At 41.0% G+C, this 24,294-nt stretch overlaps 1 protein-coding gene across 3 annotated transcripts in view; it reads left to right on the top strand.

The window, feature by feature from the left end:
• Positions 1–13,152: 13,152 nt before the first annotated feature.
• Positions 13,153–24,294, top strand: part of grk3 (G protein-coupled receptor kinase 3) — a 135,811-nt gene continuing 124,669 nt past the window's right edge. Inside the window, exons 1-2 of one of the 3 annotated variants that reach the window (XM_053645754.1) lie at positions 13,153–13,352; positions 16,782–16,860. In XM_053645754.1, coding sequence (XP_053501729.1) covers positions 16,847–16,860 — 14 coding nt within the window. In that variant the 5' untranslated portion in view covers positions 13,153–13,352; positions 16,782–16,846. Of the gene's footprint in view, positions 13,353–16,781; positions 16,861–18,272; positions 20,569–24,294 lie in introns of those variants that run through there. The other 2 variants (XM_053645751.1, XM_053645752.1) reach the window with 2 other exon arrangements.

Below are 24,294 nucleotides of genomic sequence, written 5' to 3'. Positions count from 1 at the left end.
TGCTCCCGTGAATGATTGTACAGTTTCCATCACCTTCCAAAACACCTGCATTCCACTTCCTTTGCACACCAGGGCATTGCATGCCTGTTTTGCCTTGCCTGACTGTATCCTCTACCTTTGTAGAAGAAACAACAGTCTTTCTTACTCTTTATTAACTTACGTCCCTAGGGCAGTAGTAAGTAAGTAAGCACATTTTATTTACATAGCACATTTAAACACAGCAAAGCTGACCAAAGTGCTGAACAGAGTAAGAACAAGTTAAATAAAAAACAGAATAAAACCAAATAGAGACAGACAATAGACATTAGTAAAAATTTGATTAAAATGCCTGGTAGAAGAGACATGCTTTCAGCCTCTTTGTAAAAATGATAATAGAAGGTAAAGGTGGATATCCAAGGGCAATTGATTCCATAAACGAGGGGCGGCAACGGAAAAAGCTCTATCCCCCTTAGTTTTTAAACAGGATCGAGGGGACATACAGAAGAAACTTATCAGAAGATCTTAAAAATCTGCTAGGTGAATGTGGTGTAAGAAGATCTTTGAGATAAGATGGAGCTTGATCATTAAGAGTTTTAAAGACAAACAACAGAATCTTAAACTGGATCCTAAAATGGACCGGAAGCAATGCTAAAATTGGGGTGACATGATCATATTTATTTGCCCTGGTCAACAGCCTTGCAGCTGCATTCTGAACCATCTGGAGGCGAGCAAGAGATGACTGAGGAAGACCCAAGTAATCTAAATAATAATAAATAATCTAACCGCAATGTGATAAAAGCATGAATAACTTTCTCCAAATCTTGGAAAGACAAAAATGTTTTAAGTTTATAAATAATCCATAATTGATAAAAAACTATTCTTAATGACAAAATTTATTTGCTTGCTTAAGCATAATTCTGAGTCCAGGATGATACCAAGCTTCCTAACCGGGTAAGAAATTGAGGGGAAGTGATTACGAAGCTCATTAATGAAACCATCTCTCAATCTCAGGGGACCAAAAGCAATTATTTCAGTTTTGTCTTCATTAAGTTGGAGAAAGTTATTTGTTAACCATTTTTAATATCGTCGAGACAGTCCAACAGTTGAATTGAGTTGCCAGCTTTCAACGGTATGTACAACTGGATAACATCAGCATATAAATGAAAAGGGACATTGTGCATGCTGTCGCGATGGACCAACAGCCGGCGCACAAGGTATTAAAATCGCTCCTTCCCCGACTACCATACTGTACCATCCAGCAGACGAGGGGAGAGTATAAAAGGCCGCTCTTCTGCTCGTTCGGGGAGAATAATCTCGCATGACATGTTGCCCCCCAACAACAACACTCCTTGTTGCTGGACGGTTTTTTGCCATTAACTAATCGACCTTGTCTTTCCATGTGTGTGTTTGTTTTGTGTTTTAGACGAGTCGGATCCAGACGAGGCCTCCACTCTCTGACTACGCGCGCGGCGTTGCTTGATGGCACAGAAGAGCCCTCATTCATCCGGGAAGCCCGGCATGACCCCGGAAGAATCCTGCAACTACAGTCCGCACGCAAACACACGCGCACACACACACACCCTCCCCCTGAACACCAAAGAAAGAAGAAAAAAATAAAAGCAAACCTCATTTAACCACCTGACAACGGCCTCTTGTGTGTCTGTGCTCCACCCATCACGGGCTACTACCCTACAATGCTAATAATAATATATTAGCTATAAAACACTAGTAGAGCTGCGATAATGCTACTACTACTAGCCTAATACTAATACTAGTAATAATAATAATAATTATTATTACTATAATCTTTTTTCATCTTTAATTTACTGACCTTCCACAGTATTGCACCTGCATGACTACAAGCGCACCCTGGTCCTGCAATACATGAGCACCCCGTAGTCTGTATGACACCAGATGTTGACACTAAAACCGAAGCTTTATGGTGTGACATTCAGGCTTTGACTTGGCTCTATATCAGCTATTAAGTACACATTTGTTTATGTAATTTGTTTATGGAAGTTACTCCCATAATTCGTGCAAAGCGTCACGGAACGTAGGAAAATGGTGCACACGGGAAACCATTCTAAGGTCATATGAAAAGTTTGGGCCATGGTCATACATGGGGAATGGGGTGGAGATAAGTTCAAATAACTTTCTCAGGGACAATCAGTCTTATTGAGCTGAAAATTGGTAGAGTGCATATCTTGGTTAATCTGTCAGTGGACCTTCGATGATGGACTGATCACTTAAAATCATACAGTAGTTGCCATCAGCCAATCAGATTTCAGCAGGAATTTAACAGGGTTAAAAATGGCTTTTGAACCATTTAGCCACACCCACTCAAATTTATGAAAATTTGCATAATATGCTAGATATATTTTTGCAAACTAGCCTCTGTTCCCAAAAACTGGTATCAAATTATTTAGCTGAGTTTAATATTCAAAAATGATCATAAAGATGTTGAGATTTGCAAACATGGCCTCCATATGACAATCAATCCAAGTGGGATGGAGCTTGAAATAGTAACACAGTTCTAACTGAGGACTAGTTATATGGATCCACACAAAATTTGAATGGCAACTTCAGGCCATTGTTATGAGGAAGTGTGCCAAGTTTGGGTAATGGATGTAGACAGGGGGTGGAGTGAAGTTCAAATAGCTGTGTCTCTGGAACTGATTGAGCTGAAATTTGGTGTGTTGAATTGTTCTGATAATCTATCAAAACAGCTCAAAAACATGACCACCTTCAGCCAAATGACTTTCAGCAACATTTCATATATTTTCAAACATTTCATTTAACCTTTGTGAGCAATCCTCACAAAACCTGACAAGTATGTTCATTTATGGCCTGGCCAGTGGGGGCAATACTTGCTGAAGGTACTTGAACCCTGATAATTACTGCTTGTGGCTATATTTAGGGGGCCAAGCACAAAGTACTTGGAATCCTATTATTTTTGTTAGGATTTTTCTTCATCTTCTTTATTATTATTAGGGGTCTTGGAACTTCTAGGATTTTTCTTAGGATTTCTTCTTCTTCTTCCCCACTAAAACTGCAGACCAAAATGTATGTCCTACAGACATGAAACTTGGTCAGTATGTAGTACTCCCTCCTGCTGTTAAGACAAGAGATATGAACCCAATCTGCCTAATGGTGGCACTAAAAGCAAAGTGTTTCACATTTTCTCTCCATATCTGCAATATTGTCATTCCTGCAGTGAAAATTACATTTTCTACTTATTCCATGGGTTGTCTAAAAATGCTTCTATCTCTGGCACGTAGATTTTTTGCTAATTTGCATAATAAACAAAACATACTTTTATGAAATTTTCATAGAATTTTCGTCCTATCTTTATAATTTTGTTGTCAAACTACTCAGAGTGTGAACCCTGATGATCCCATTTGTAAACAATATGGCCATATCAGTCAAATCTAACAAGGCAGATGTGCATCCAGATGAAACATGAAAGGCATGTACAGGACAAGATTCTGAGGTCATATTCAAATTTTTGAGCACTGTCATGCATGCAGTGCAGCTAATGTCAGATAACTGTTTCTAAATAACCATAAGTATGATTGAGCTGACATGTGGTATGGCATATTAGTATGCTCATCATTGGAATTTTGATGATGAGCTAATTACTTAAAAAAAAAATGGCCGCAATTGGCCAATCAGATTTCAGCAGCCATTTGAAAGGGTTAACATTGAGTGAGGTGCAAACAGTGACTATATACAGACTGGTGCTCATTAACCGGAATGAGAGTGAGGTGCGGGTGGTCATGTGACCGTGATGCAGAGGTGCGGTGGCTGCTGGGAATTGAAGTCCAGAATCCCTTCTGGGAATTCGTAACACATAAATGCTTGTAGACCCCCAGCAAGTCGAAAAAGCATTGCTGGGGCCTACTAGGCACGCACAGCATACAAATTCTTTCCTCCTAGAATGGAAAAATAAAATAAAGCACATTGAGCTCTGGAAACTAATATTTTAACAGATGTCTCACCTCTTTGGTCTGTAGAAGAAATTGCGCATTTTATTATTGTTATGAATTTCTATTATTTCTTTTTATTTCTCATCATATAAACAAAGACATTTTATGTAGGCATAAAAATGATAATTATAATATACACACAGTAACTGTTGAACAAGCATGAGTCTAGCCATACCAACATATTGTACCATTAAGATAACAATAAAACCCCTAAGTAGCTGTGTATGCTGAAAGAGGCCACTACCATTAGGGAATACCTTTGCCATTGAAGGGGTGTACTTGGTCTGCAACAATGTTTATGTAGGCGTACCTGTCAAATTAACATCCACATGAATGCCATGACCCCAGGTTTCCTGGTAGAACATTGCTCATAGCATCACATTGACTTGCCTTCTTCCCATAGTGCATTATGGTGCCATCTCTTCCCCAAGTAAGCGAAACACACGCACCTGGGCGTCCACATGATTTTAAAAGAAAACATAATTCATCAGACCAGGCGACCTTCTTCCATTGCTCCATGGACCAGTTCTGATGCTCACTGCCCATTGTAGCCATTTTTGGCAGTGGACAGGGGTCAGCATGGGCACTCTGACCAGTCTGTGGCTAAGCAGCCCCATACGCAGCAAGCTGTGCACTGTGTTCTGAAACCTTTCTATCATAGCCAGCAGATATCATAGCCACGCAATTGTGCAGTGATTATTTTCTGGTTGGTCTCAGAATCAGCAGTCTTGAGTTTCAAGGAAGAAGAAATTTGAACTTTGGTATTATGTAGCTTGATTTTCTCTGCATGTCAGCAGAAAGTTCCATCTATAAGAGCACCCAGAGACTCTTTCACATTACCAGTTTTTCATGTAAACCGTGCTCTGTTTCGGACACAACTGCCAGTGTTATATCCCCTACTGATCCAGGAGGACCACCTTATATGCCATAACAAAAGAAGATTTGAAGATTAAACTATTGCATCTATGACAACCTCACTTTTTTTTTTTTAAGCATAGTTGCTCCTTACACAGTTTTATTCCCTCTACACAACCACATGGAAATTAACTTTGTTATTTACATTTTGTCATGAATCAGAAAAGGAACTGTGACTACAGTTCCCAGCAGCCACTGCTTCACTGTCACATGACCACCTGCACCTGATTTACGTTTCAGATAATGAGCTCTCTTGTATATAGCCACTGTTTGCACTGCTTTCTTTGTCTTATGTTGTCTTACTTACCATTGTCTCTGCTGCTGTGTTTTTGTCTTTTTGTTGTGTGTGTAGCCTTTGCCTTAGTGTTTTAGTGTCTTTGTATTTTGATTGTTTGTTTATTAAATCTTCAAAATTCTGCAATTGCTGCCGTCTCAACTTCTTGATGTGACACATTTGTCATATAAACAAATTGCAACCATAAGAATTTACATAAAATATTTTCATACTTTTAAAGACAACTCAGACTTTTATTCATAAAGTAGCTGTAAAGTTAACATAAAATGTAGTCAATACATTGACCAGGTTAGAAATAATGATTTTTGCTTGAAATCAGAATTTTGTCCTTCAAATTTTGCTTTCATCAAATAATCCTTCCTTTGCAGTGTCGTGGAAATTAGACAACACTCGCAGACTCATCCTGTGAAGGTAAAAAGGTTTATTACAGAAAGATGGTTAATACAGGATAGAATAAAGCAGGATAGTATAATGAGAGTGCTCTGAAGCCCTTGTACTAAACCACTACTATATGTATGAAACGCAGAACATGACATAATTCTGTGTACAGAAGAACATGTTTGTGTCTCTGTAAGCAGATAAACATTCTGTACTGATCTCAGTGACATAACATGGCCTTATTAGGCGTTATCTTCAGATGAACATGAACAAGAACAAATTATTACAAAGTAAAAATGAGTAATTTCCCCCACATTTCCCCCATTTTATCATTACAAAATATGATAACTAAAATTAACAGAGAAATTACTATGCTGTGAATACATCAGAACTTCAGAATTCTTTTGATGGTTCAACTGAATTCATCATGAAATAGAAATAATGAAGGCTCTAATGCTGTTTTTGCGGATATAAAGTATCCTGTAGTCAAGCAAGATTATTTTAGAGTGAAATGAGAATCGCCATGGTCAAATGCATATTTCCAGTAGGTGTGAAATGGATGTCAATGGGTCGTCATCGTCAGTGTCACTGGGAAAATCTAGTTCCCAGTCAGGTTTAGGATACAAGTCAGGTTGGTCATCATAGGGATCGTAATCAATCTTTGTCAACATCAGCGTTTGTTCATTAGTGATTTCAACGAGCAAGCGAGTGAGAGACTGTTCCGAACGAGAGGAACATACAAGGCAAAATGAGCAAGACGAGAAGAATTATTGCACCTATTGGTAGACAGACGGATAATATCCACGAGCCCCATCCCCCGAGTACTGAGTTCAGCCAATGAAATCCCTTCTTGCTAGTCTGCGGAGGGTTGCGTATCGCAGACCGCATGTGTTCAATGATAGAATAACCATTATGTGTCTGCATGACGAGGGGACGTGTGACGTTGTGTGGGTAGCACTGTTGGCAATTATTCTTATGACCAAAGGTGATACAGAACAGTTTACAGAGGCAGCCAATATCTAGGCATACGGGCTTTTAACTACTAATTGTTGTCCAATCTGCAGCAATAGTCTACTAAAGAACTTCGCGGGCTTATGTGGGACCTACAGAAATCACGTCGCCTTAGGCACTTAGTCCCATCACCACGATCAGCTAAATACCAAATTTGGGTAAAAGTGTGTGCGTCATGCACTCTTTCTGCCACAACGTTGTGATTGACGTGATTGATCAATATGTCTTCCACCCAATAAACTCCAATATCGTTCCAGCTTATCTTTCCAGTTTAAGGGTCTTTCCAGCTTAAGCGTCTACCCCCAGACCCCAAGTTTTGTCGGGAACGGTCCCAGTGATTTATAAGATTATTTCTATGACAGGGCTTACTAACAGATACCACCTATACCAGGAGAAGGGTGCACAATTAGGAATAGGTTTGTATGTATGAGTGGATGTGCAGGTTGACATCTAATGATTTGTGTCTAGTCTGCAACAGTAGACTGTGGTCAGGGATCTTTGGGGCATAAGAGGTGAGGTAGCAAAGTCACGTCGTCTAACCTCTGTCCTGGTCACGTGGCTATATAGTACGCACTAATGAAGTTCGGTCCTCCTAAGAGTACAGTTTCTGTGTCGTCAACGTTTTCTCCAAAGGCTACCTGTCCGTGATTTCGCTGGCTACTAGATACCACTTGGTGTCTTGTATTGTGTAACCACAAGGAACTGGTATGAGAATGTGTGTTTGAGTGCAGTGTGTCATGTGTGTGGGTGTGTATATGCAGATGGTCGCTCATGAGCGTTGGTCCTCCTAGAGGCCTCTTGATAGAGAATCTCTTTCTAGTCCTTCTGTCGAAGTCCCGTCTTCTCCAGCTCAGTGCTCAGCTCTGGCATTCTCCTGCAGTGGCTGGCATGCACCATTGTGTCTCTCTGGCTGACCTTTACCACGGAGTAAGTGACGAAAAGGATATAGAATGGCCCAGACCTCCCTGGCTTGTTCCACCTGGTCCTGCAGAAGTTCTTAATCATGATCCACTCTCCGAGCTTCAGATAATGCAGTGGACCCATGGCTGGAGCTGGAAGCGCTGCCTTTACCTGCTTGTGGATTGAGTGCAGAGCAGAGGACAGGGTTGCACAGTAATTTAACATTGCATCATCACATGCTGCAGTGTCGGGAAGAGGAGCTGTCACAGGCCCAACTCCTGTGTGTGGAGGTCTCCCAAACAGTATCCCAAAGGGGCTAAGCCCATCCTAAGCCTGTTTCAGAACAGTATTTGCTCAGTCTGTTTTTTAGTGTCCTATTTTCTCTCTCTACCGCCCCATAACTAGCTGGATGATATGCACAGTGCTGCTTTAAGTCAATACCCAAATATTCACTCACCTACTTAAGGGCATGGCTCACAAAAGGTGTGCCATTATCATTGGAGATTATCATTAACACTACCGCATCTGAGTCCTGTTTGGATGTAGGGACGTGGCCTTTTCTACCTTCAAACCTCAACCCATGTTATGAGTTGCGCAAACAGCGTAAACAAATTTTTAATTTTATTTTTTTTAAAGTAATTAGAGAAACCAATGCTTTAACACAACTATCATTCCCCCTTTGGGACCATGCATCAACTTTGAAGACAAGGACAGCCCTGGGGGCACTGCTAAACTCCATCAACATTCGGGCAGCCTGCTTTGCGCCACATAGCCTTTTCCTTGTCCGTGTAGCCTGTGCTTGCAGGTCTGAAAGCTGTAAAGAAGGAGTGATTATTTTCTTTTGTGTTTTGGGACCATAGATGCAGCTGCTTGCTTTCCTGTACTGTCCTCTCAAGCTTTTCTAGGAAAACAGGGTCTAATTTGTTAGTGTGTGCATCACATTTGCATACTGCAATAGTTTTGGGGAGTAGGACTGCGTCCAGTGGCTCAGAGACTAGTTTGTGGTGGGCTATGTGTGTTCCTGAACTCGTCAGGAAGTTCCTGTGTTTCCAAGTTGTTCACAAATCATGTACTATCTCAAAGGCACATCTACTGTCTGTGTAGATATTTACTGACTGTCCCTCAGCATGTCTTCATGCCTCTATGAGGGCATACAGTTCAGCTGCTTGTGCTGAAAGGTTTGAGGGGAGACTTCCTGCAGACCGTCTCGTGTGCAGTTACTACTGCATAGCCCTCTCAGTTTTTACCTGTATCTGGGTCACGGTGTGTGACACAGGCACATCCACAAAAAGGATCAGATCTGGGTTTTCCAATGGAACATCCTTCAGGTCGACTCTAGGGGAGCAGAGTTCGTTAGTCAGTACAACACAGTGATGGTGGTGGGCAGTGGTGGCTTGATGGTTAAGTCTCTGGGTTACTGATCGGAAGGTCAGGGGTTCAAGCCCAAGCATTGCCAAGCTGCCGGTGTTGGGCCCTTGAGCAAGGCCCTTAACCCTCTCTGCTCCAGGGGCACTGTATCATGGCTGACCTGGCTCTGGCCCCAGCTTCCTGACATACTGGGGTGTGTGAAGAAAAGAATTTCACTGTGCATACGTATATGTGATCAATAAAGACTCATTATTAACACAGTCATGTGGTTCCCTGTCTCCCTCTCTTGGAAGAAGAGTAGCAGGGTTAAAGTGACATTCGGCATGTCTAGAAGTATAGTGTTATGATACAGACACTGTTGGGTGGACAGCTGTGAGGTTTTCTGTTCAAGTAGGAGTAACAACACCTCATGTGGAACCAAGAGGTTCAATTCTGTGTAACCTACCAGGTCTCTGGATGCCACCACAGATTTCTCAGCTGTTGCTACTGCATGTACACATAGGGGAAACCCTGCAGCGATTGGATCCAACTTACCTGAGAATGAGCTGTCCAACCTGTCGCATATGCCATCTCTCTGAGTGGTGCTTCTAGACTGGAATAGTTTAGAATGAAAGTTCTGCAATATGAACACATACCTAGGATAGAGAGAACTTGTTTCTTCATCAGAGGCTTGGGAATCTTCTGGATTGCAGATACTCTGTCAGCTGAGAGTTTCTTTCCCCTGGTGGAGATGTCATGCCCTAGAAATCTCACTTCTTGTTGTACATACTATAATTTGGAGAGACTGGCATTTGGTTGTATATCGTTATTGACTCTCAATTCCCTTAACACAAGCGAGTGAGTGTAAGGACGTCCGCCAAATATGAATGCAAACTGAAACTGCCTTTATCAAGAGATATACTGAAAAATGCATTAGCTAAATCTACAACTGAAAACCATTCTCTATTTGCTGGAACCTGACTTAATGTAGTGTAAGAATTTGGCACGTCTGGAGTTCTCTGTTTGACTGCTGCATTAACCGCTTGCAAATCTTGTACAACTCTCCATTCATCAGGTTGTAGGGGTTTTTTTTTTTTTTTTTTTGCTTCTCACACTGGAAATATTGGAGTGCGCACTGACGAATCAGGACAGGGAACAATGACCCCTGCCTTCAATAATGAATTGAAATCTGGTCTAATTTCCTCGATAGCTTCTGATTTAAGAGGGTATTGCGATTGTCTGGGCCTAAAGTCAGATTTGGGCGTGATCACGACCGGTGGTGCACTTCTAATCAGGCCTACGTCATGTTTCCCTTGGGCCCACAGGCCAAGAGGCACCTTCTTCAGTTATGGGTGTATCTCTAGGGGTGAGGGGCTTGTCCCAAGGTTCAGAAACATTCACTTGTCATGACAAATAACATCCTGGTTAATCTTGCACATTTCCTGAAAGAATTTTTATGAACTCCCAGTGTCAGGCTGTATCACATGTTGGAGGTGGGTTCCTGTTCCCAAATAATTTTCCCACTCTCACATAATCTGACCCATGGTCCCACATCTTTATACTGTTTGTTCTTCATTTTGGCTAATGAGACGGGAGGCGCTGATTCTGGGACAAAAATGCATGCAACTGCGTGTCACTCAATTTGACTGAACATGCACAAAATTTATCACACCAATATAGGTACAGCTCTTCGCTTTCTGGGATATCCATAAACCATTCTTTTTCCAAATTAAAGTCTCTTCCTTCATGCACTTGCGCTGTGCAATGAAGGGCAGAGGACAGCATAAAATCAACATGGTTGTCCGTCATCTTATCATGTGCCAACGTCAACAAACGAGCACCGGCTCTAGGCTTGTTATGCATGGACCATTGATAAACACAGAGCTCTGTTTCTTTAACAAATGGAGCTCCCAAAGATGAGTCATCACTTATTGTTACTCCCTGAGGTGAGGACATCAAATTTAAGTGTAAAACATACATTATGTCCCTGCCCAATAGGAATTGGTGGGTTATTATTTTCCTATTTTCACATTCACAAACTAGCGGTTCAGAGAAACGTTCTAATACTGAATGTCCTGTTACACCCATGAATTGCACTGACCGTGAACTTGTTTTTGGGGATTCTTTTAATTCGCAGTGTTTTATTACTGAATCCATTGCTCCTGAATCAACTAAAAATGTGACACTTTACCCATTAACTACAAGAGATATACCTGGTAACTATGTAAAAGGAGAGGCATTATACTTTAAAAGGTTAAGGGTCATGACTGGTTCAGACATTTGTGAATTGTCAGTCTGGTTAATGTTGGATGTGGGTGTGTGCATATATTCCTGTTCTTTGTGAGCTAACTAATAGTTTGGGTGTCTGATGTCACCTCTTCTGTTCCCAGGTGCCTCACCCTTCCCTTAGCTCCGCCCATCAGTTTGCTTCTGCTCTGGACAGTCTCTTACAAAATGTCCAACTTTTCCACAGTTGTAACAGTTTAATTCTGGTCCATAGCCCTGACGGCTGGGTTGTCCTCATCTGCGTGCTTTTGGTCTTCCTCTCCTCTCCATCTTTCTTTCCTTTGCCTCTCGTAGGAGCTTCTCTATGCGGATTGCATACCTTTCCACTTGTGTGAGGCTTCTGGTGTCCCAGGTGATACATTGTTGTTTGACTATAGCGGCAATTTCTGGTTTCATGCTGTTCATAATGCTCTTTCTGAGATGTGCCTCCCATGCTGTGACAGCCACCTGCCCATCTGCCAGAGTGTCAGGTTTCTCCAAGCCTGAGTTTGCGTCATGGATCTCAGTGAGCCTGGACAGGTACTGTGATACAGTCTCTGAGTCTTGTTGTTTACACTTTGCTATTTTTGTCATGTCCAGTCGCACAAGAAAGGTGTTCGTAAGCCTCCGCTGGAGCTCCGTGATTTGTGCTCTATAACTTGCGTTGACTCCATCATCCCACTGTGGGTTGATCAGGTGGACATCGTTCTCTGGGAATACACATGAAACCTTGACCAAGTCCCTGCCAAGTTTTGCCATGAGCAGTCATCGTAGTTCATGAGCGATGGGTCTGAATTCTCTGCAGAATATCTGAAGTTCATCCCCAAACTTTCGTCCTCCTACTTCGCGGAGCGCCAGCAGCGTCATGCTGCTCCTGATGTCTTCCAATGTCCAGGGTCTGTGAACTAGCATAGGGCCTCCTTCTCTGGCCACTTCTAGCATTGGGGCATTTACCACGGCGTGCACTGTCCCTTCTCTGTCCGATTTTGTTGGTCTGAAGCCCTCAGGCAGCAATGCTGTTGGTCCCTTCACTTGGGATCTCGTGTGTAATGCCACCGGTGAAGGTAGGACGGCTGGAGCATAGTTCGGTGGGGGTTGGTGGCTCAGTTCTGGTTCAGATGGAGTGGCGTAGGCTGGGCCGCTTCATCATGAGGAAGTGCCTCTGAAATTGCAGGTTCCTTCCTCCTTACTGGCTGTGGGCATAGCGGTGTAACGGAGTCCAGGTTGGGATCGGCTTTCTGCAATTTAGCACACTGAGAGACAGGTGAGGGCCCTGCCTGACATTTTTCTCTCTTTTATGTGCCTCGCTCTGCCATTAAGCAAATGCCTTCCAGTCAGCCAAAAACTGCATTTCGCTCTTTGTTTTAGGGGTCTCTCTCTCCTTTGTCTCTAAATTAAGTTTCAGTTGTTCTAACTGTCTGATATATTATATTATATTAATTAATATTAATATTATATTAATATTATATTAATCATATAACTTATAGGTTCAATAGAGCAAACCTTAAGAATGTAAAAGAGTTTACCTGTGAGGGCGAGTCCACATACAGAAATTTGGTAGGACTTACAGTTTTCTCTTCCCTTCTTTTTAAAAAAAAAAAAATTTCTTTTTTTATTATTATTTTTTTAACTCAGTAAAATTTACTTGTGCGTTAAATTTGCCAAATATATCATGTACCGCTGATATCATGGAATGAGTCAATGGGGCATGCCACTTGATGATAATCCGCCGTAAAAATACTGCGCCTCTTGCGCTTCTTAATAAGTACTCTCATTACTTATTTATTGCTCGAACTGGACTCTTTCCGTTACCAAATATTTTACCATTATTATCGCTCTCTCTATATATACCCGTCGGTATATATCTTTGTTTTGAAGCTGTGATCTAAGAAACACCAATCTCTCTGCCGTCGCAGAGCCGAAGTTCCTCGAACTTCTTATAAGAAATCACCTCCATGTAATACTTCTCTCAATGTAATATGCACATTTCTTATATCATCGACTCCCATTCAGACAGCAATACACAATGACCTCATAAAATTCTAATTCTAATTCTAAATTCTTGAAGATTCCTACCAGTCAGTGGTAAGGCTGCATCAGTCTTTCGCTCTGCATAATAAAAGGCCTGCGTGTCAACACAGACTTTCAGGGTGAAATTTTTCCACGGGCGTCCTCCGGTTTGCTTGTTGTCCAGACAAGCTGAAAGACTCGCCCAGCCAGGAGACGCCAAATTGTTGTCGAAATTAGACAACACTTCGCAGACTCGTCCTCTGAAGGTAAAAATGTTTATTACAGAAAGATGGTTAATACAGGATAGAATAAAGCAGGATAGAATAATTAGAGCGCTCTGAAGCGCTTGTGCTGAACCACTACTATGTATATGAAACTCAGAGCATGACACACTTCTGTGTACTGATAAGAAGCGGTTTGAAGCAGTTCAAACAGGCTTTGTTTTAGGGTCTTAGAAGATGTGCAGACAAACCTTGAACAGAAGAACATGTTTGTGTCTCTGTAAGCAGATAAATATTCTGTACTGATCTCAGTGACATGACATGGCCTTCTTAGTCATTATCCTTAGATGAACATGAACATAACAAGAACAAAATTATTACAAAGTAAAAATGAGTAATTTCCCTCACAAGCTGAATGTAAAAATACATGACATCCCCTTTCCTAAGTCTAAACTCTTGTCAACATAATATCTTAACTAAACAGTTATTTAAGCTTAACAGCACTTTGTTTATGAGCAGTGAAAACAATGAGTTCATAGAAGTTTATTTATTTATTTATTTAGCTTGCACAAATTATTCACAAGAAAACAAAAAATAATAAACCTTAGGTTACTGCAATATACATTTGTAGTATATGTCACTATGTTCATTCCTTGTACCTTGAAGGTACATTCACTTGTCTACCTGACCTGGTAACATATCTATGTGGCTGAGACTCGGGTAATTCAGTGTTTTTTGTGTCTTTGGCAATTGTAGACGAATGAGTGTCACCTTAGAGTGATATGTGAGTCCATCTCGCAAATAGTGTCACTGACTGCATTGTCTGTTGATGTTGTGAATTTTTTTCTCTCCAGTCTTGAGAAGATGTTTTCTGTTTATCCTGTATCTTCTTCCATCTGGAGTTTGTACAATGACCGATCTTGGTTGCTCATGTCTTTTGATGATCACAGCAGGTTGCCAGACATCTCGTTGCACTCTCAATCTTTCTCCTACAGTATGTGAACATCTGGAAGCACTCTCGTTTGTCAAAGTAAGCTTTTTGTTTGTCTTGCCTTTGTTTCAGGTCGTCTTGGATCTGTATGTTATTCACAGGTGACAAAAAGGTGGCAGAGGTAGCTATCTTAGATTTTAATCAATGTCCCATTAGTAACTGTGAGTACCCCATACCACTTAATTGCATGTTTCAATATTCCAACAAGGCAATGTAAGAGTTACTTTTGCCACTCTGAGCTTTCTTTAATAAGTTTATGATGGTTTGGACTGCTCCTTCAGCTTGTCCATTCGCTGTGTGTGTCCTGGGCTTGATGTTATATGCTTGAATTTCTTATATGCTTTATTTGTTATATGCTTGAAGTTGCTGAATTGTTTGCTTGCATACTGTGGTCCAATGTCCGTGATTACAGTGTCTGGTATACCATGTCTCACAAACATAGATTTCAGGGTTACAATTACACTCTGAGCAGTTGTGTCAGACATTTGGCTGATTACTGGAAATTTGGAGTATTAATCAACAGACAGTAAGTAATCTGAACCACTGTAATGTAATAGATCTGTGCCAGTTTCATGAATTTTTATCAGCATTTCCTGTCTCAATTCACTTGGAACAATAAGCTTTCCAGATTTTAACAAAAGTTTTGATGTGAAGCTTATTTCTTCTTTGAATGTCCAGCACTTCTTTCATTAGGCCATCCATCCATGGTCATTTTGCGCAGTAGTTGCATTTATGGATCAGCAGCTGTTGCATTGTGGAAGGCACTCAGATTTTCTTCACAGGCAGAAGCATTGCTATCCAACACAGCTCTAGCTCTTGACCAAGTAAATCCTCTGTATGCTCATTCAGGTATGCTTGACTTAGTGCGTCCGCGGTGTGCATCTCTTTACCTGGTTTGTTTGCTACTTTTATCTTTGAAGTCTGAGAAGCATACGCTGTAATCTGGGTGGAGCTTTATGCAGTGATTTCTTGAAAATGCTTTCCAGTGGTTTATGATCACTTTCAACTTTCATGAAAATTTTCGCATCCACAGATTATGGCAAGTAGCTCTTTTTCAATTTGTGCATATCTCTTTTGAGCATCTGTGAGTGCACATGATCCGTATGCAGCTGTTTTTTTTTTCAGATGCCTTCTGAGCTGGCATCAACTGCAAGTGTCACTGGTTTCTGCACATCAAAGAATTTCAGTGTTGGTGCATTTGTTAGCAGAGTTTTCATTCTTGTGAAGCTTTTTTGATGCTCATCCTCCCAGTGCCACTGAACATCATCTTCTAACAGCTTTCGAAGAGGAGCACTGATGTCAGATAAATTCAGAATAAATTTGGATAGGTATTGCACCATACCCATGAATCTCATGAGTGCCTGTTTGTTTTTGGGCGGTGGCATTTGCACGATTGCTCTTGCTTTTTCATCATCTGGCTTAAGACCTTCTTCTGAGGTGATGTGTCCAAGATATCTTATTTTTGTTGTTCTAATCCGACACTTGCTTTTGTTTAATTTTTTGTTTAATTTTACATTTCAAGACCTTCTAACAAATACGCTACTGCACACTGGAAGACTTCGCTGGCTGAAGATACATCAAATGGTAAACAAAGAACTCTATATCTCCCTACTGGCATGTTGAATGTGCAGAGTTTTGAACTCTCATCATCTAGTTTTATTTGCCAGAATCCTTGGCTGGCGTCAAGAACTGAGAATATCTTCACATTTGGCATACTGGCCACCACTTCTTCCACTGAAAGTAGAGGGTAATGTTCATGCTTTATTGCATTAAGGTCTTGTGGCTCCATGCATACAAGTATCTTGTTTGGTTTCACAACTGTCACCATGCTGTTCACCCAGTCTGTCAGTTCTGTTTGCTTTGCTCTTACACCCAAGATTTCCATCTTGTGTAATTTTTAAACTATTTTGTCTTTGAGCACTACAGGAACCTTCCTTGGTGGATGTATCACTGGTGACACAATGGGGTCGGTTTTGATCGATGCTCAGCTGGCAAGCAATCCAGGCCAGAAAACAGGTCGTCAGTCAAATTGCCAAATTGACAGTCTTTCGCATTATGTTTAAAGCCTGTGACATATGAATCAATTGTTTCATCTGGGCCTTGTGGTCTCATGAAAAAAATCTGGCGAGTGTATGGCATATTCTTATTAAGTTCACAGTATTCATTGAATTTCTTTTTTAGTTCTACAATTTTGTTCTTTTCTCGCTCCATGAACTGGAATGTGTCATACACTTTAATGGCTTCTTCGCCCACAATATGAAGAAATGTAGCACACTGCACTGTCTCCGATTTCTCTGCCACTCCGCTGGCAATGAGGTACAATTCAAATTTCTGAAGCCATACCATCCGGTTTTCTGCCAAGTTGCCTTGAATACACAAAGATGATGATGGTTGCAATAGCAACATCTTTCTCAGTTGTGCTTTTCATTTCTTCTATCCCACTTCTGATACCATGTTATGTTTTGTTTTTAATATGTTTACAGGAACCGAACGACACTGACACGAGATTACTGCATCAACAGAAACTCTTTACTGAAGTCAAATATCAATGATGTCACACAGGTACGGGTAGCACATACATTCAAAATACATGACAAATCACATTTAAGTGTATGAGTTCAGACGAAGCCCATTCAAAAGCCTGCCCTGCTTTTGAAATAGCTTCCTTACATCGAACTAAGCAACACAATGATTTTTTAAAATAATATATATATAATATATTTTTACATTTTACATCAATACAAAATATAAATGAGTTATATGATGCTGATACCTTATAGTTACTGTATATCAACATGCCATTTTACAAGCTTCTTTTGTAGATTGAACTAATCCAGACAAACAGTAATGTTTAATACGCTGAGGACATCTAGTGGCCTTAAACAGCACTGCAGGCTCTGCCCTTGGTGTTTGGAAGAATTTCACGAACTTGGGCTCTGCCAGCTTGCCTAGTACTTACCCTACTGCTAAACAATACTCCAACACACTTTCTGACTATAATTTAATTTGAACCGAATGTGACGTGGAATGATAACGTTAATGATTAGTGTCGGTTGTTATTCGTTTGGTTGTCGTTTTAAGGCGACTAACTTCAAATGCGCGTCCCGCGACGGGTGTGCTTTTTTCGGCACAACACCTGTAGTTATACCCATAATCGTTTTCACAGCAGCGCCCCCAACAGGCTTTGTGTAAATCCATGCAACCTAACCTAACCTGAGTTAAAACTGTGAGTAAATTAGGCTCCACCTCATAAGAATTGATTGGCATGTGACAGCCATAATATTTTTAAATGGCAGCAAGATTTGATTATTATTGCCTTTCACACTCTCCTGGGTAGTTTGACACCATTTTAAAAAGATATGCAAAATTCCTAGGACTAGTTTGCAAAAGCAACAAATTGTAATGCAAAAGTAATGTCACAAATTAGAGTGGCCGGTGCTAACTGTTTCAAAAGTCAAATTTGTATGGATTGAGCAAAACAATCAAGCTAAAAAAAACGTAACTATACGCCTTAATTTCCAATAGATCTGCTTGGTTTTGTGCACACAAATACGAATAGTGCTATCCTCCTGTAAATGTGCTATAAATAGACTCCCTCACCGGTGGCATGGGTTCTCTTATGGATGTTTGGTAACACCGTGCATTGGTCCGAATGAACCATCAGAGGGCGCCATGTAACCAAAAGGTGGAGGCTTTAGTTGGTTTAAAAACGAACATTTTCATAACATAAAAACTGTAATAACAGAAATGAAAGCAAAACCGAATTCGTCACAACTAAGTAAAAAAAAACAATTTCTAAATAATAAAATTAATTTTTATCTTAATACATTTGAGCTGAGATTTGAATGAGAGCTCAATAAATGTGTAGTTAAAAATTTAACTTTCTGTGGTAGATTTTGCTCTGGGGAACAATTAGTCATTTCTGTTAGGTTACTCGTGTGAATTAGAAGTTGAATTCCACGCTCCACTACGCGGTGATCCAGTCCGTGTTTTTTTGCGGCGCGTTTACACTAAGAGGAAGTGCAGCTGCTGAACAGCTTCTGCTGCAACAGGAGAAAATCTATTGCATAGCGAACTGTGGTTGGTCACATAACCTAGCAAATATATATTCAGCGAAGTAAATAGTTTCGTCGGAACTAACATATCGAGGGACAATTTTTTTGTTTACAACTCCGTATATTCAGATCGTTTGAGAACCTTTGGGGTTGTGAGGATTTTGTGAACTATATACTGGACGGCCGTGAACAGTTTGAAGCCTTTTCCTGCAACTCAAATGCGGATGCGTTGCGCTAACAGCTGAGTCGGGGACTTCAAGATGAGAAACAAGAACACCAAGAGTTGCTTTCCTTTCTAATGAACTTACTGAAAGCTGGATTTGTGTTAGTGTGTGGAGTCTTATCAACGGAGGTTTTGATCTTGAAACAGGCTAACAGTGTCGGCACGAATATTTAGTTCAGCTAACTGTCTAGCGAGCTAAGTGGCGGTTATCGTTTTTTGGATAGCCAGCTAAGTGAGTTAGCCATGAAAATGAAGTTCCGCAAGAGTTAGCTTTGTGGTTTGTTCACCAAAGCCAACCGCATTTCTTTCTTTCTTTCTTTCTTTCTTTCTTCAACCGTTGTAGGTCCGTTTTACATGTGCAGACACCAAACAGTTTGGAAGTAAACTGTAGCACTTAAAAGTTTTTAGTCGCATTATTAGTTCGTGAGAGTCGCAAAGCAAGCTAACATCGAGCTAACTTCCTTTTGAGCGCCCCCTCACCCGTCGCCAGGTAGTCACCCGTACAGCAATACTATAAAACCATGTAATTAGTTTCCCGCTGCGCAACACTCAGGCAAAAATACTTTCTTAATACTGTTTGCTGCTGATTATGTGGTTGATTTGCACAGGGGTGAGAATGTTGGGTTTGTAAACTTGGATCTACGATTTGACACATATATGAAACCATTTGCGCGACAGCCTGTAAGATTAAGCTGTATTATAAATATAGAGATATTTCGCAGAACGGGAAAACTCAGTTGTTAGATGTGACGGCACCTTTCTCTGTTGTCAAGGGAAAAATGGAGGCGCGACAGCTGTCTGATAGTGTAAATGGAGCTATCTAGTGCTGTATTTCAGAAAATATAATTAAAAGCCTCATCAAGTGATGGATAATTAGATAAACAGCCAGCCCACGCACGTGTTTGGCTAGCTTTCGGAGCCGGATATAGTGAGCTAGCGTGTTAACCAGCTAGTAGATACACATTATTTTATCTGGTCAACAAGGTCTGGTCGGTAAACCCGTAGAAATCGACCATTCGGTTCATCTTCGCCAGAGAGGTGCAGTGGGAGAAAGAGAAGCGTGTTTAATAAGCATAAGCGCGTCGTTCAGTTGGTAAAATCTCTGTTTAGATTGACTTGAAATGTAGGCAAAACAACGTCAGCTAGCTCACAGTCGTCGCCCATTTTCATATTTTTGTGACTCCTTGTAAGTGAGCTGGTCTGTTCTTTACCAGTTGAACTGTAGACACGGGATTTATATATACGGGTACAGGTCTTGTAGTAGTTATTTTAAAGTGTGCATTATTTTTACACAGCCTCTGTTTAGATTAGTTTAAAGTGAGCCGCACGTAATAGAGCACCGCGCAGTTTGCGACTTGCTTACCCGGGCTAGCTGGATTAGCCAGCTAGCAGTATTTTGATGTGTGAATTTACATTTGCCCACTTGGCTCGATTTTGAGAGTCTTAACCAGCAGGTGGGTTCTTGCAATACGCTCTCTGCAAGGGGTGGGGGTGGGGTGGGGGGTGCGAAAGGGAAAAATTGAATAAAAAATATTACTGTAATATCTAGGATTGGATTGGCTGCACTTGCTTTCACGCTGCAGTTTTTACAATTAGAAAGCCCACCGCAAATCAACACTGCTGCTCGCAGTAGAGACTCTCTTTCCCCTCTTCGCATGAATCTTGTTCTCTATGTTACAATGAATGTTTTTTGAAGATCGGCAAATCAAGACTAAAGAAAACGGACGGGCTTGATCTATGCTCGCCTAGGACTCCCGCACTGCCACCGTGTTGTTGGTTTTGTGTTGATTAAATAAGCCCACTGTCTTTCGCGATTTCTTTGTCCCCGCAACATTCCCGCGACTGTTTCTACATCGATTCGATTGAGCTACGGTTGAAGATGGCGGACCTAGAGGCAGTTCTCGCCGATGTCAGCTATTTGATGGCGATGGAGAAGAGCAAATCAACTCCAGCGGCCCGAGCAAGCAAGAAAATCATTCTCCCTGAACACAGGTAACGGAGATCAACTAGACATTTGCGTGCCGTGACGCATATATACTTTTTTTTCTTACTTTTGGGCTGTTTGTGTCAGTAAGGTTTCTGATATGTCTGAATGGCATCGTTAATCTCAGGATCACACCACAATAAGCAGATCATTCAACCTGTTAGCTTACATTAGGCTATTGCTTGCCTACCACATATCCATGCAAAGAATAAGGAGAGTAGTCAAAGCCTGAGACAGCTCATATGAGGCACATAATAAACCATCTTTCATCTCCATTTGAAGTCAGACAATTTTTCTGCACACTCATGCACATGTATGTAAGGTTCATCATTATTATACCAAAGGGGAATGGTGGAAATGTGCTTATTAACAGTGGTGGCCTTTTCCAGTAGTTCTTCATATCACCTGTAAATTTAGATAATGTGGATTGAGATGGTTTTCCTATAGTGTAAGGAATATTTTGTTTACTTATTAGGAATGTCACCCAGATCAATCTAGCATACAATACTAATGCTAATTTAATCTATGTCAAGAATGAGATTGGTTAATTCTCTTTTTTTGTATCCTTTGTAAAAAGTTTCAAAACATCCCAGAAAATCGTAATTGTTGTTAGACATATGTACAGCATGATCAACATTTTAAATTTATGTATCCTGGTTTGGACAAAAGTTAGTATCAGAGTGCAACCTCATGAGCAGAGAAGGTTATTGGTCTTACTCAAGGGCCCAACAATTTTGGCTTTGCAGTATTAGGATTTGAATCCTTAAATTACAGATTAATAACCCATAACCTCTACCACTGAGTCACCCCTACCCATGCATCAATACTGCATAGATTTTTTTTTTTACTGTTGCCTCCCAGCCCATAATTTCAAGTTTGTCATGTGCATAGAATGCTTTAGCAGCTATATACAATGAAATTCATGTGCTACAGTTGCACACTCTTACCCAGGCATAGTGCAAAAATGATAAATTAACTCTTGCGTAGTACAAAAAGTAGCAAACTGTATTATTAATGTGCTCTAAGGAAGGAAAAATAGTAATAAATTGTAACATCGTATGCGGTCAAAAGTGACATAGCCGGAGATATTGCACATACAGTACAAGGACTGTCAGAGTCCAATGTAAATGATAAAGTGCAGTTTATTGGAGATATAGTGGGTTGTGCTTGTGGTGGTGGTATTGGTCAGATTTCAACAGTCTGATGGTCTGCGAGAAGAAACTGTCCCGCAGCCTGCTGGTGTGGGATGTGCTGCTGCGATAGTGTCTGCCTGATGGTAGCAGCAAGAGCAGTCCATGGCTTGGGTGGCTGGAGTCTCTAATGGTCCTCTGTGCTTTCCTCACACACCACCTTGTGTAGATGTCGGGGGGGGGGGGAGCTCACCTCCGACGATGTGCTGGGCTGTCCTCACCACTCTGTGCAGAGCTTTTGCGGTTGAGGGCGGTGCTGTTCCTATACCAGGAGGTAGGACTGCACGATTATGGCCAAAATGATAATCATAATTATTTTGATCAATATTGAGATCATGATTATTCATTGATTTTAGGGACAATATATTTTTATTGCACTTTCACATTTAAATAAACAGACCGCTGCTTTCACCTCCATGTTGTGGTACATTCCCGCTAATGTACAAATCTTTGCATCAAATTAGACTGGTCCTTAAAGTGCATCATCTCGTAGAAGCAAAATATAAATAAAATTATACCCAAAATATAGGATAAGTAAAAATAAATGTCATCAACCAAATGAAAATATGCGATCAAATATAACAATATGCAAACAAATGAAAACAATTCAGAGCTATGCAGAAAAAGGAATAACATTGTTTTACAGGAGGAGAGATGCAGCCAAATCACCCAATAGAGTGGTGCAGGGATGATGTAATTTTGTACCGGATGTTAGCATCACATTTTATGGTGACTGGCTGTAAGTTTAGGAAGTGCTTGATTTGATATGCAGTGGATATATATATACTTTTTTTATGAGTGGAGGACAAACTTTAAACGTCAATATCACAGTCGTTCATGTTCATGCAATCGTGGGCAATCAAAATTGTAATTGAGATCAATATTCAATTAATTGTGCAGCCCTACCAGGAGGTCATGCAGCCAGTCAGGATGCTCCCTACGGTGCAGGTGTATAATGATTTGAGGATGTTGGGAATAATACCAAATTTCGTCATCCTGTCTGAGGAAGAAGAGGTGCTTGTGAGCTTTCTTCCCCACTGCCTTGGTGTGGGTGGACCATGCGAGGTCCTCAGTGAGATGAACACAGAGGAGCTTGAAGCTGGTGACCTGCTCCACTGGTGTCCCGTCAATGGTGATGGGGTTGTGCTCCCTGTCCTGTCTAATAAAGTCCACTACAAGCTCCTTGGTCTTTTTTATGTTGAGCAGGAGGTTGTTTTCACCTGCCTGAGTGTGGACCTGAGTGTAGGCTGTCTTCGTTGACTGTGATCAAACCTACCACCGTTGTGTCATCTGCAAATTTGACAATGACATTGGTGCTGTGTGTGGCCACACAGTCATGGGTGTATAAAGAGTACAGGAGAGGGCTAAGAACACAGCCCTGTGGGCTGCAGTGGTGAGAATCAGCAGGGAGGAGATGCTCCTGCTAATTCTGACCACCTGGAATCTCCCTGACACGAAGTCCATGATCCAGCTGCAAAGGGAGCTATTCAGGTCCAGAGTCTGGAGTTTCGAATCAAGCTTGGAGGGCACAGTGGTGATAAATGCTGAGCTGTAGTCCACAAACAGTATTCTCACATGTGTTCCTTTTGTCCAGTTTGGTGAGAGTCATGTGTGTGGTGACGGCAATGGCATCACCAGTGGGGCCATATACAATGCGGGAAATAAGTATTTAAGGTGTCCACATTTTTTTCAGTAAATATATTTCCAGTGAGGCTATTCCCAGTAGTGTTTTAAGGGTGATGTGCAGTGCCATTTCTTCTCCAAACATGATGTGTAGTATGACAGCCAAAAAGTAAAATTTTGCTCTCGTCTGCCCAGACTGCACTCTCCCAGTATTTCATAGGCTTGTCCAAATGAGTTGTAGCAAACTTTAAATGAGCTTCAACATTCCTTTTCTTTAGTAATGTAGTCTTGCGGGGTGAGCGTGAGCATTGCCTATTGTTTTCTCTGTGACAATGGCACCTGCTGTCTCTAAGTGTTTCTGGAGCTCTTTCCGAGTGGGCCTTTGGCTTTTGGGCTGCTCTTCTGACTATTCTTCTGAATCACTGGTCAGAAGTTTTGCGAGGATCTCCTGTGCATGGCCGGTTGATGACGGAGTGATGCTGCTTCCACTTGTGGATAATGGCCCCAATAGTGCTTACTGGAAGATTCAGGAGTTTTGAAATACGTCTGTATCCTTTTTTCATCAATGTTTTGCAACAATAATGTTCTGAAGGTCTTGGGAGAGCTCTTTGCTTTTACCCATCATGGGATGTTTCTTGTGTGACACCTTGGTAACGAACAGCTTTTATATAGACCATCAATTTACCATCCCAGCTGATATTAATTTTCACAGATAGGAGGTATACTTACTTATGAATTTCAGCTGGTTCTTGCCTTACCTTGCCTTGGAGAACTGCTTTTTCATAGCATGTTCAATAATTTTTTCCTGTCATTCCACTTTATTACACATAACTTTACGGACTTTAATATTGTGAATTCTTTATATTTGCAGATTTCTTGAGTTAATACTGATGTCTGGTGAAAATTTCATGTGAATAGCCT

The sequence above is a fragment of the Ictalurus furcatus genome, chromosome 16 (genome assembly GCF_023375685.1).
Source record: "Ictalurus furcatus strain D&B chromosome 16, Billie_1.0, whole genome shotgun sequence".
In the NCBI taxonomy this organism is placed as follows: Eukaryota; Metazoa; Chordata; class Actinopteri; order Siluriformes; family Ictaluridae; genus Ictalurus; species Ictalurus furcatus.
This window is presented reverse-complemented; position numbering and strand designations above follow the sequence as displayed.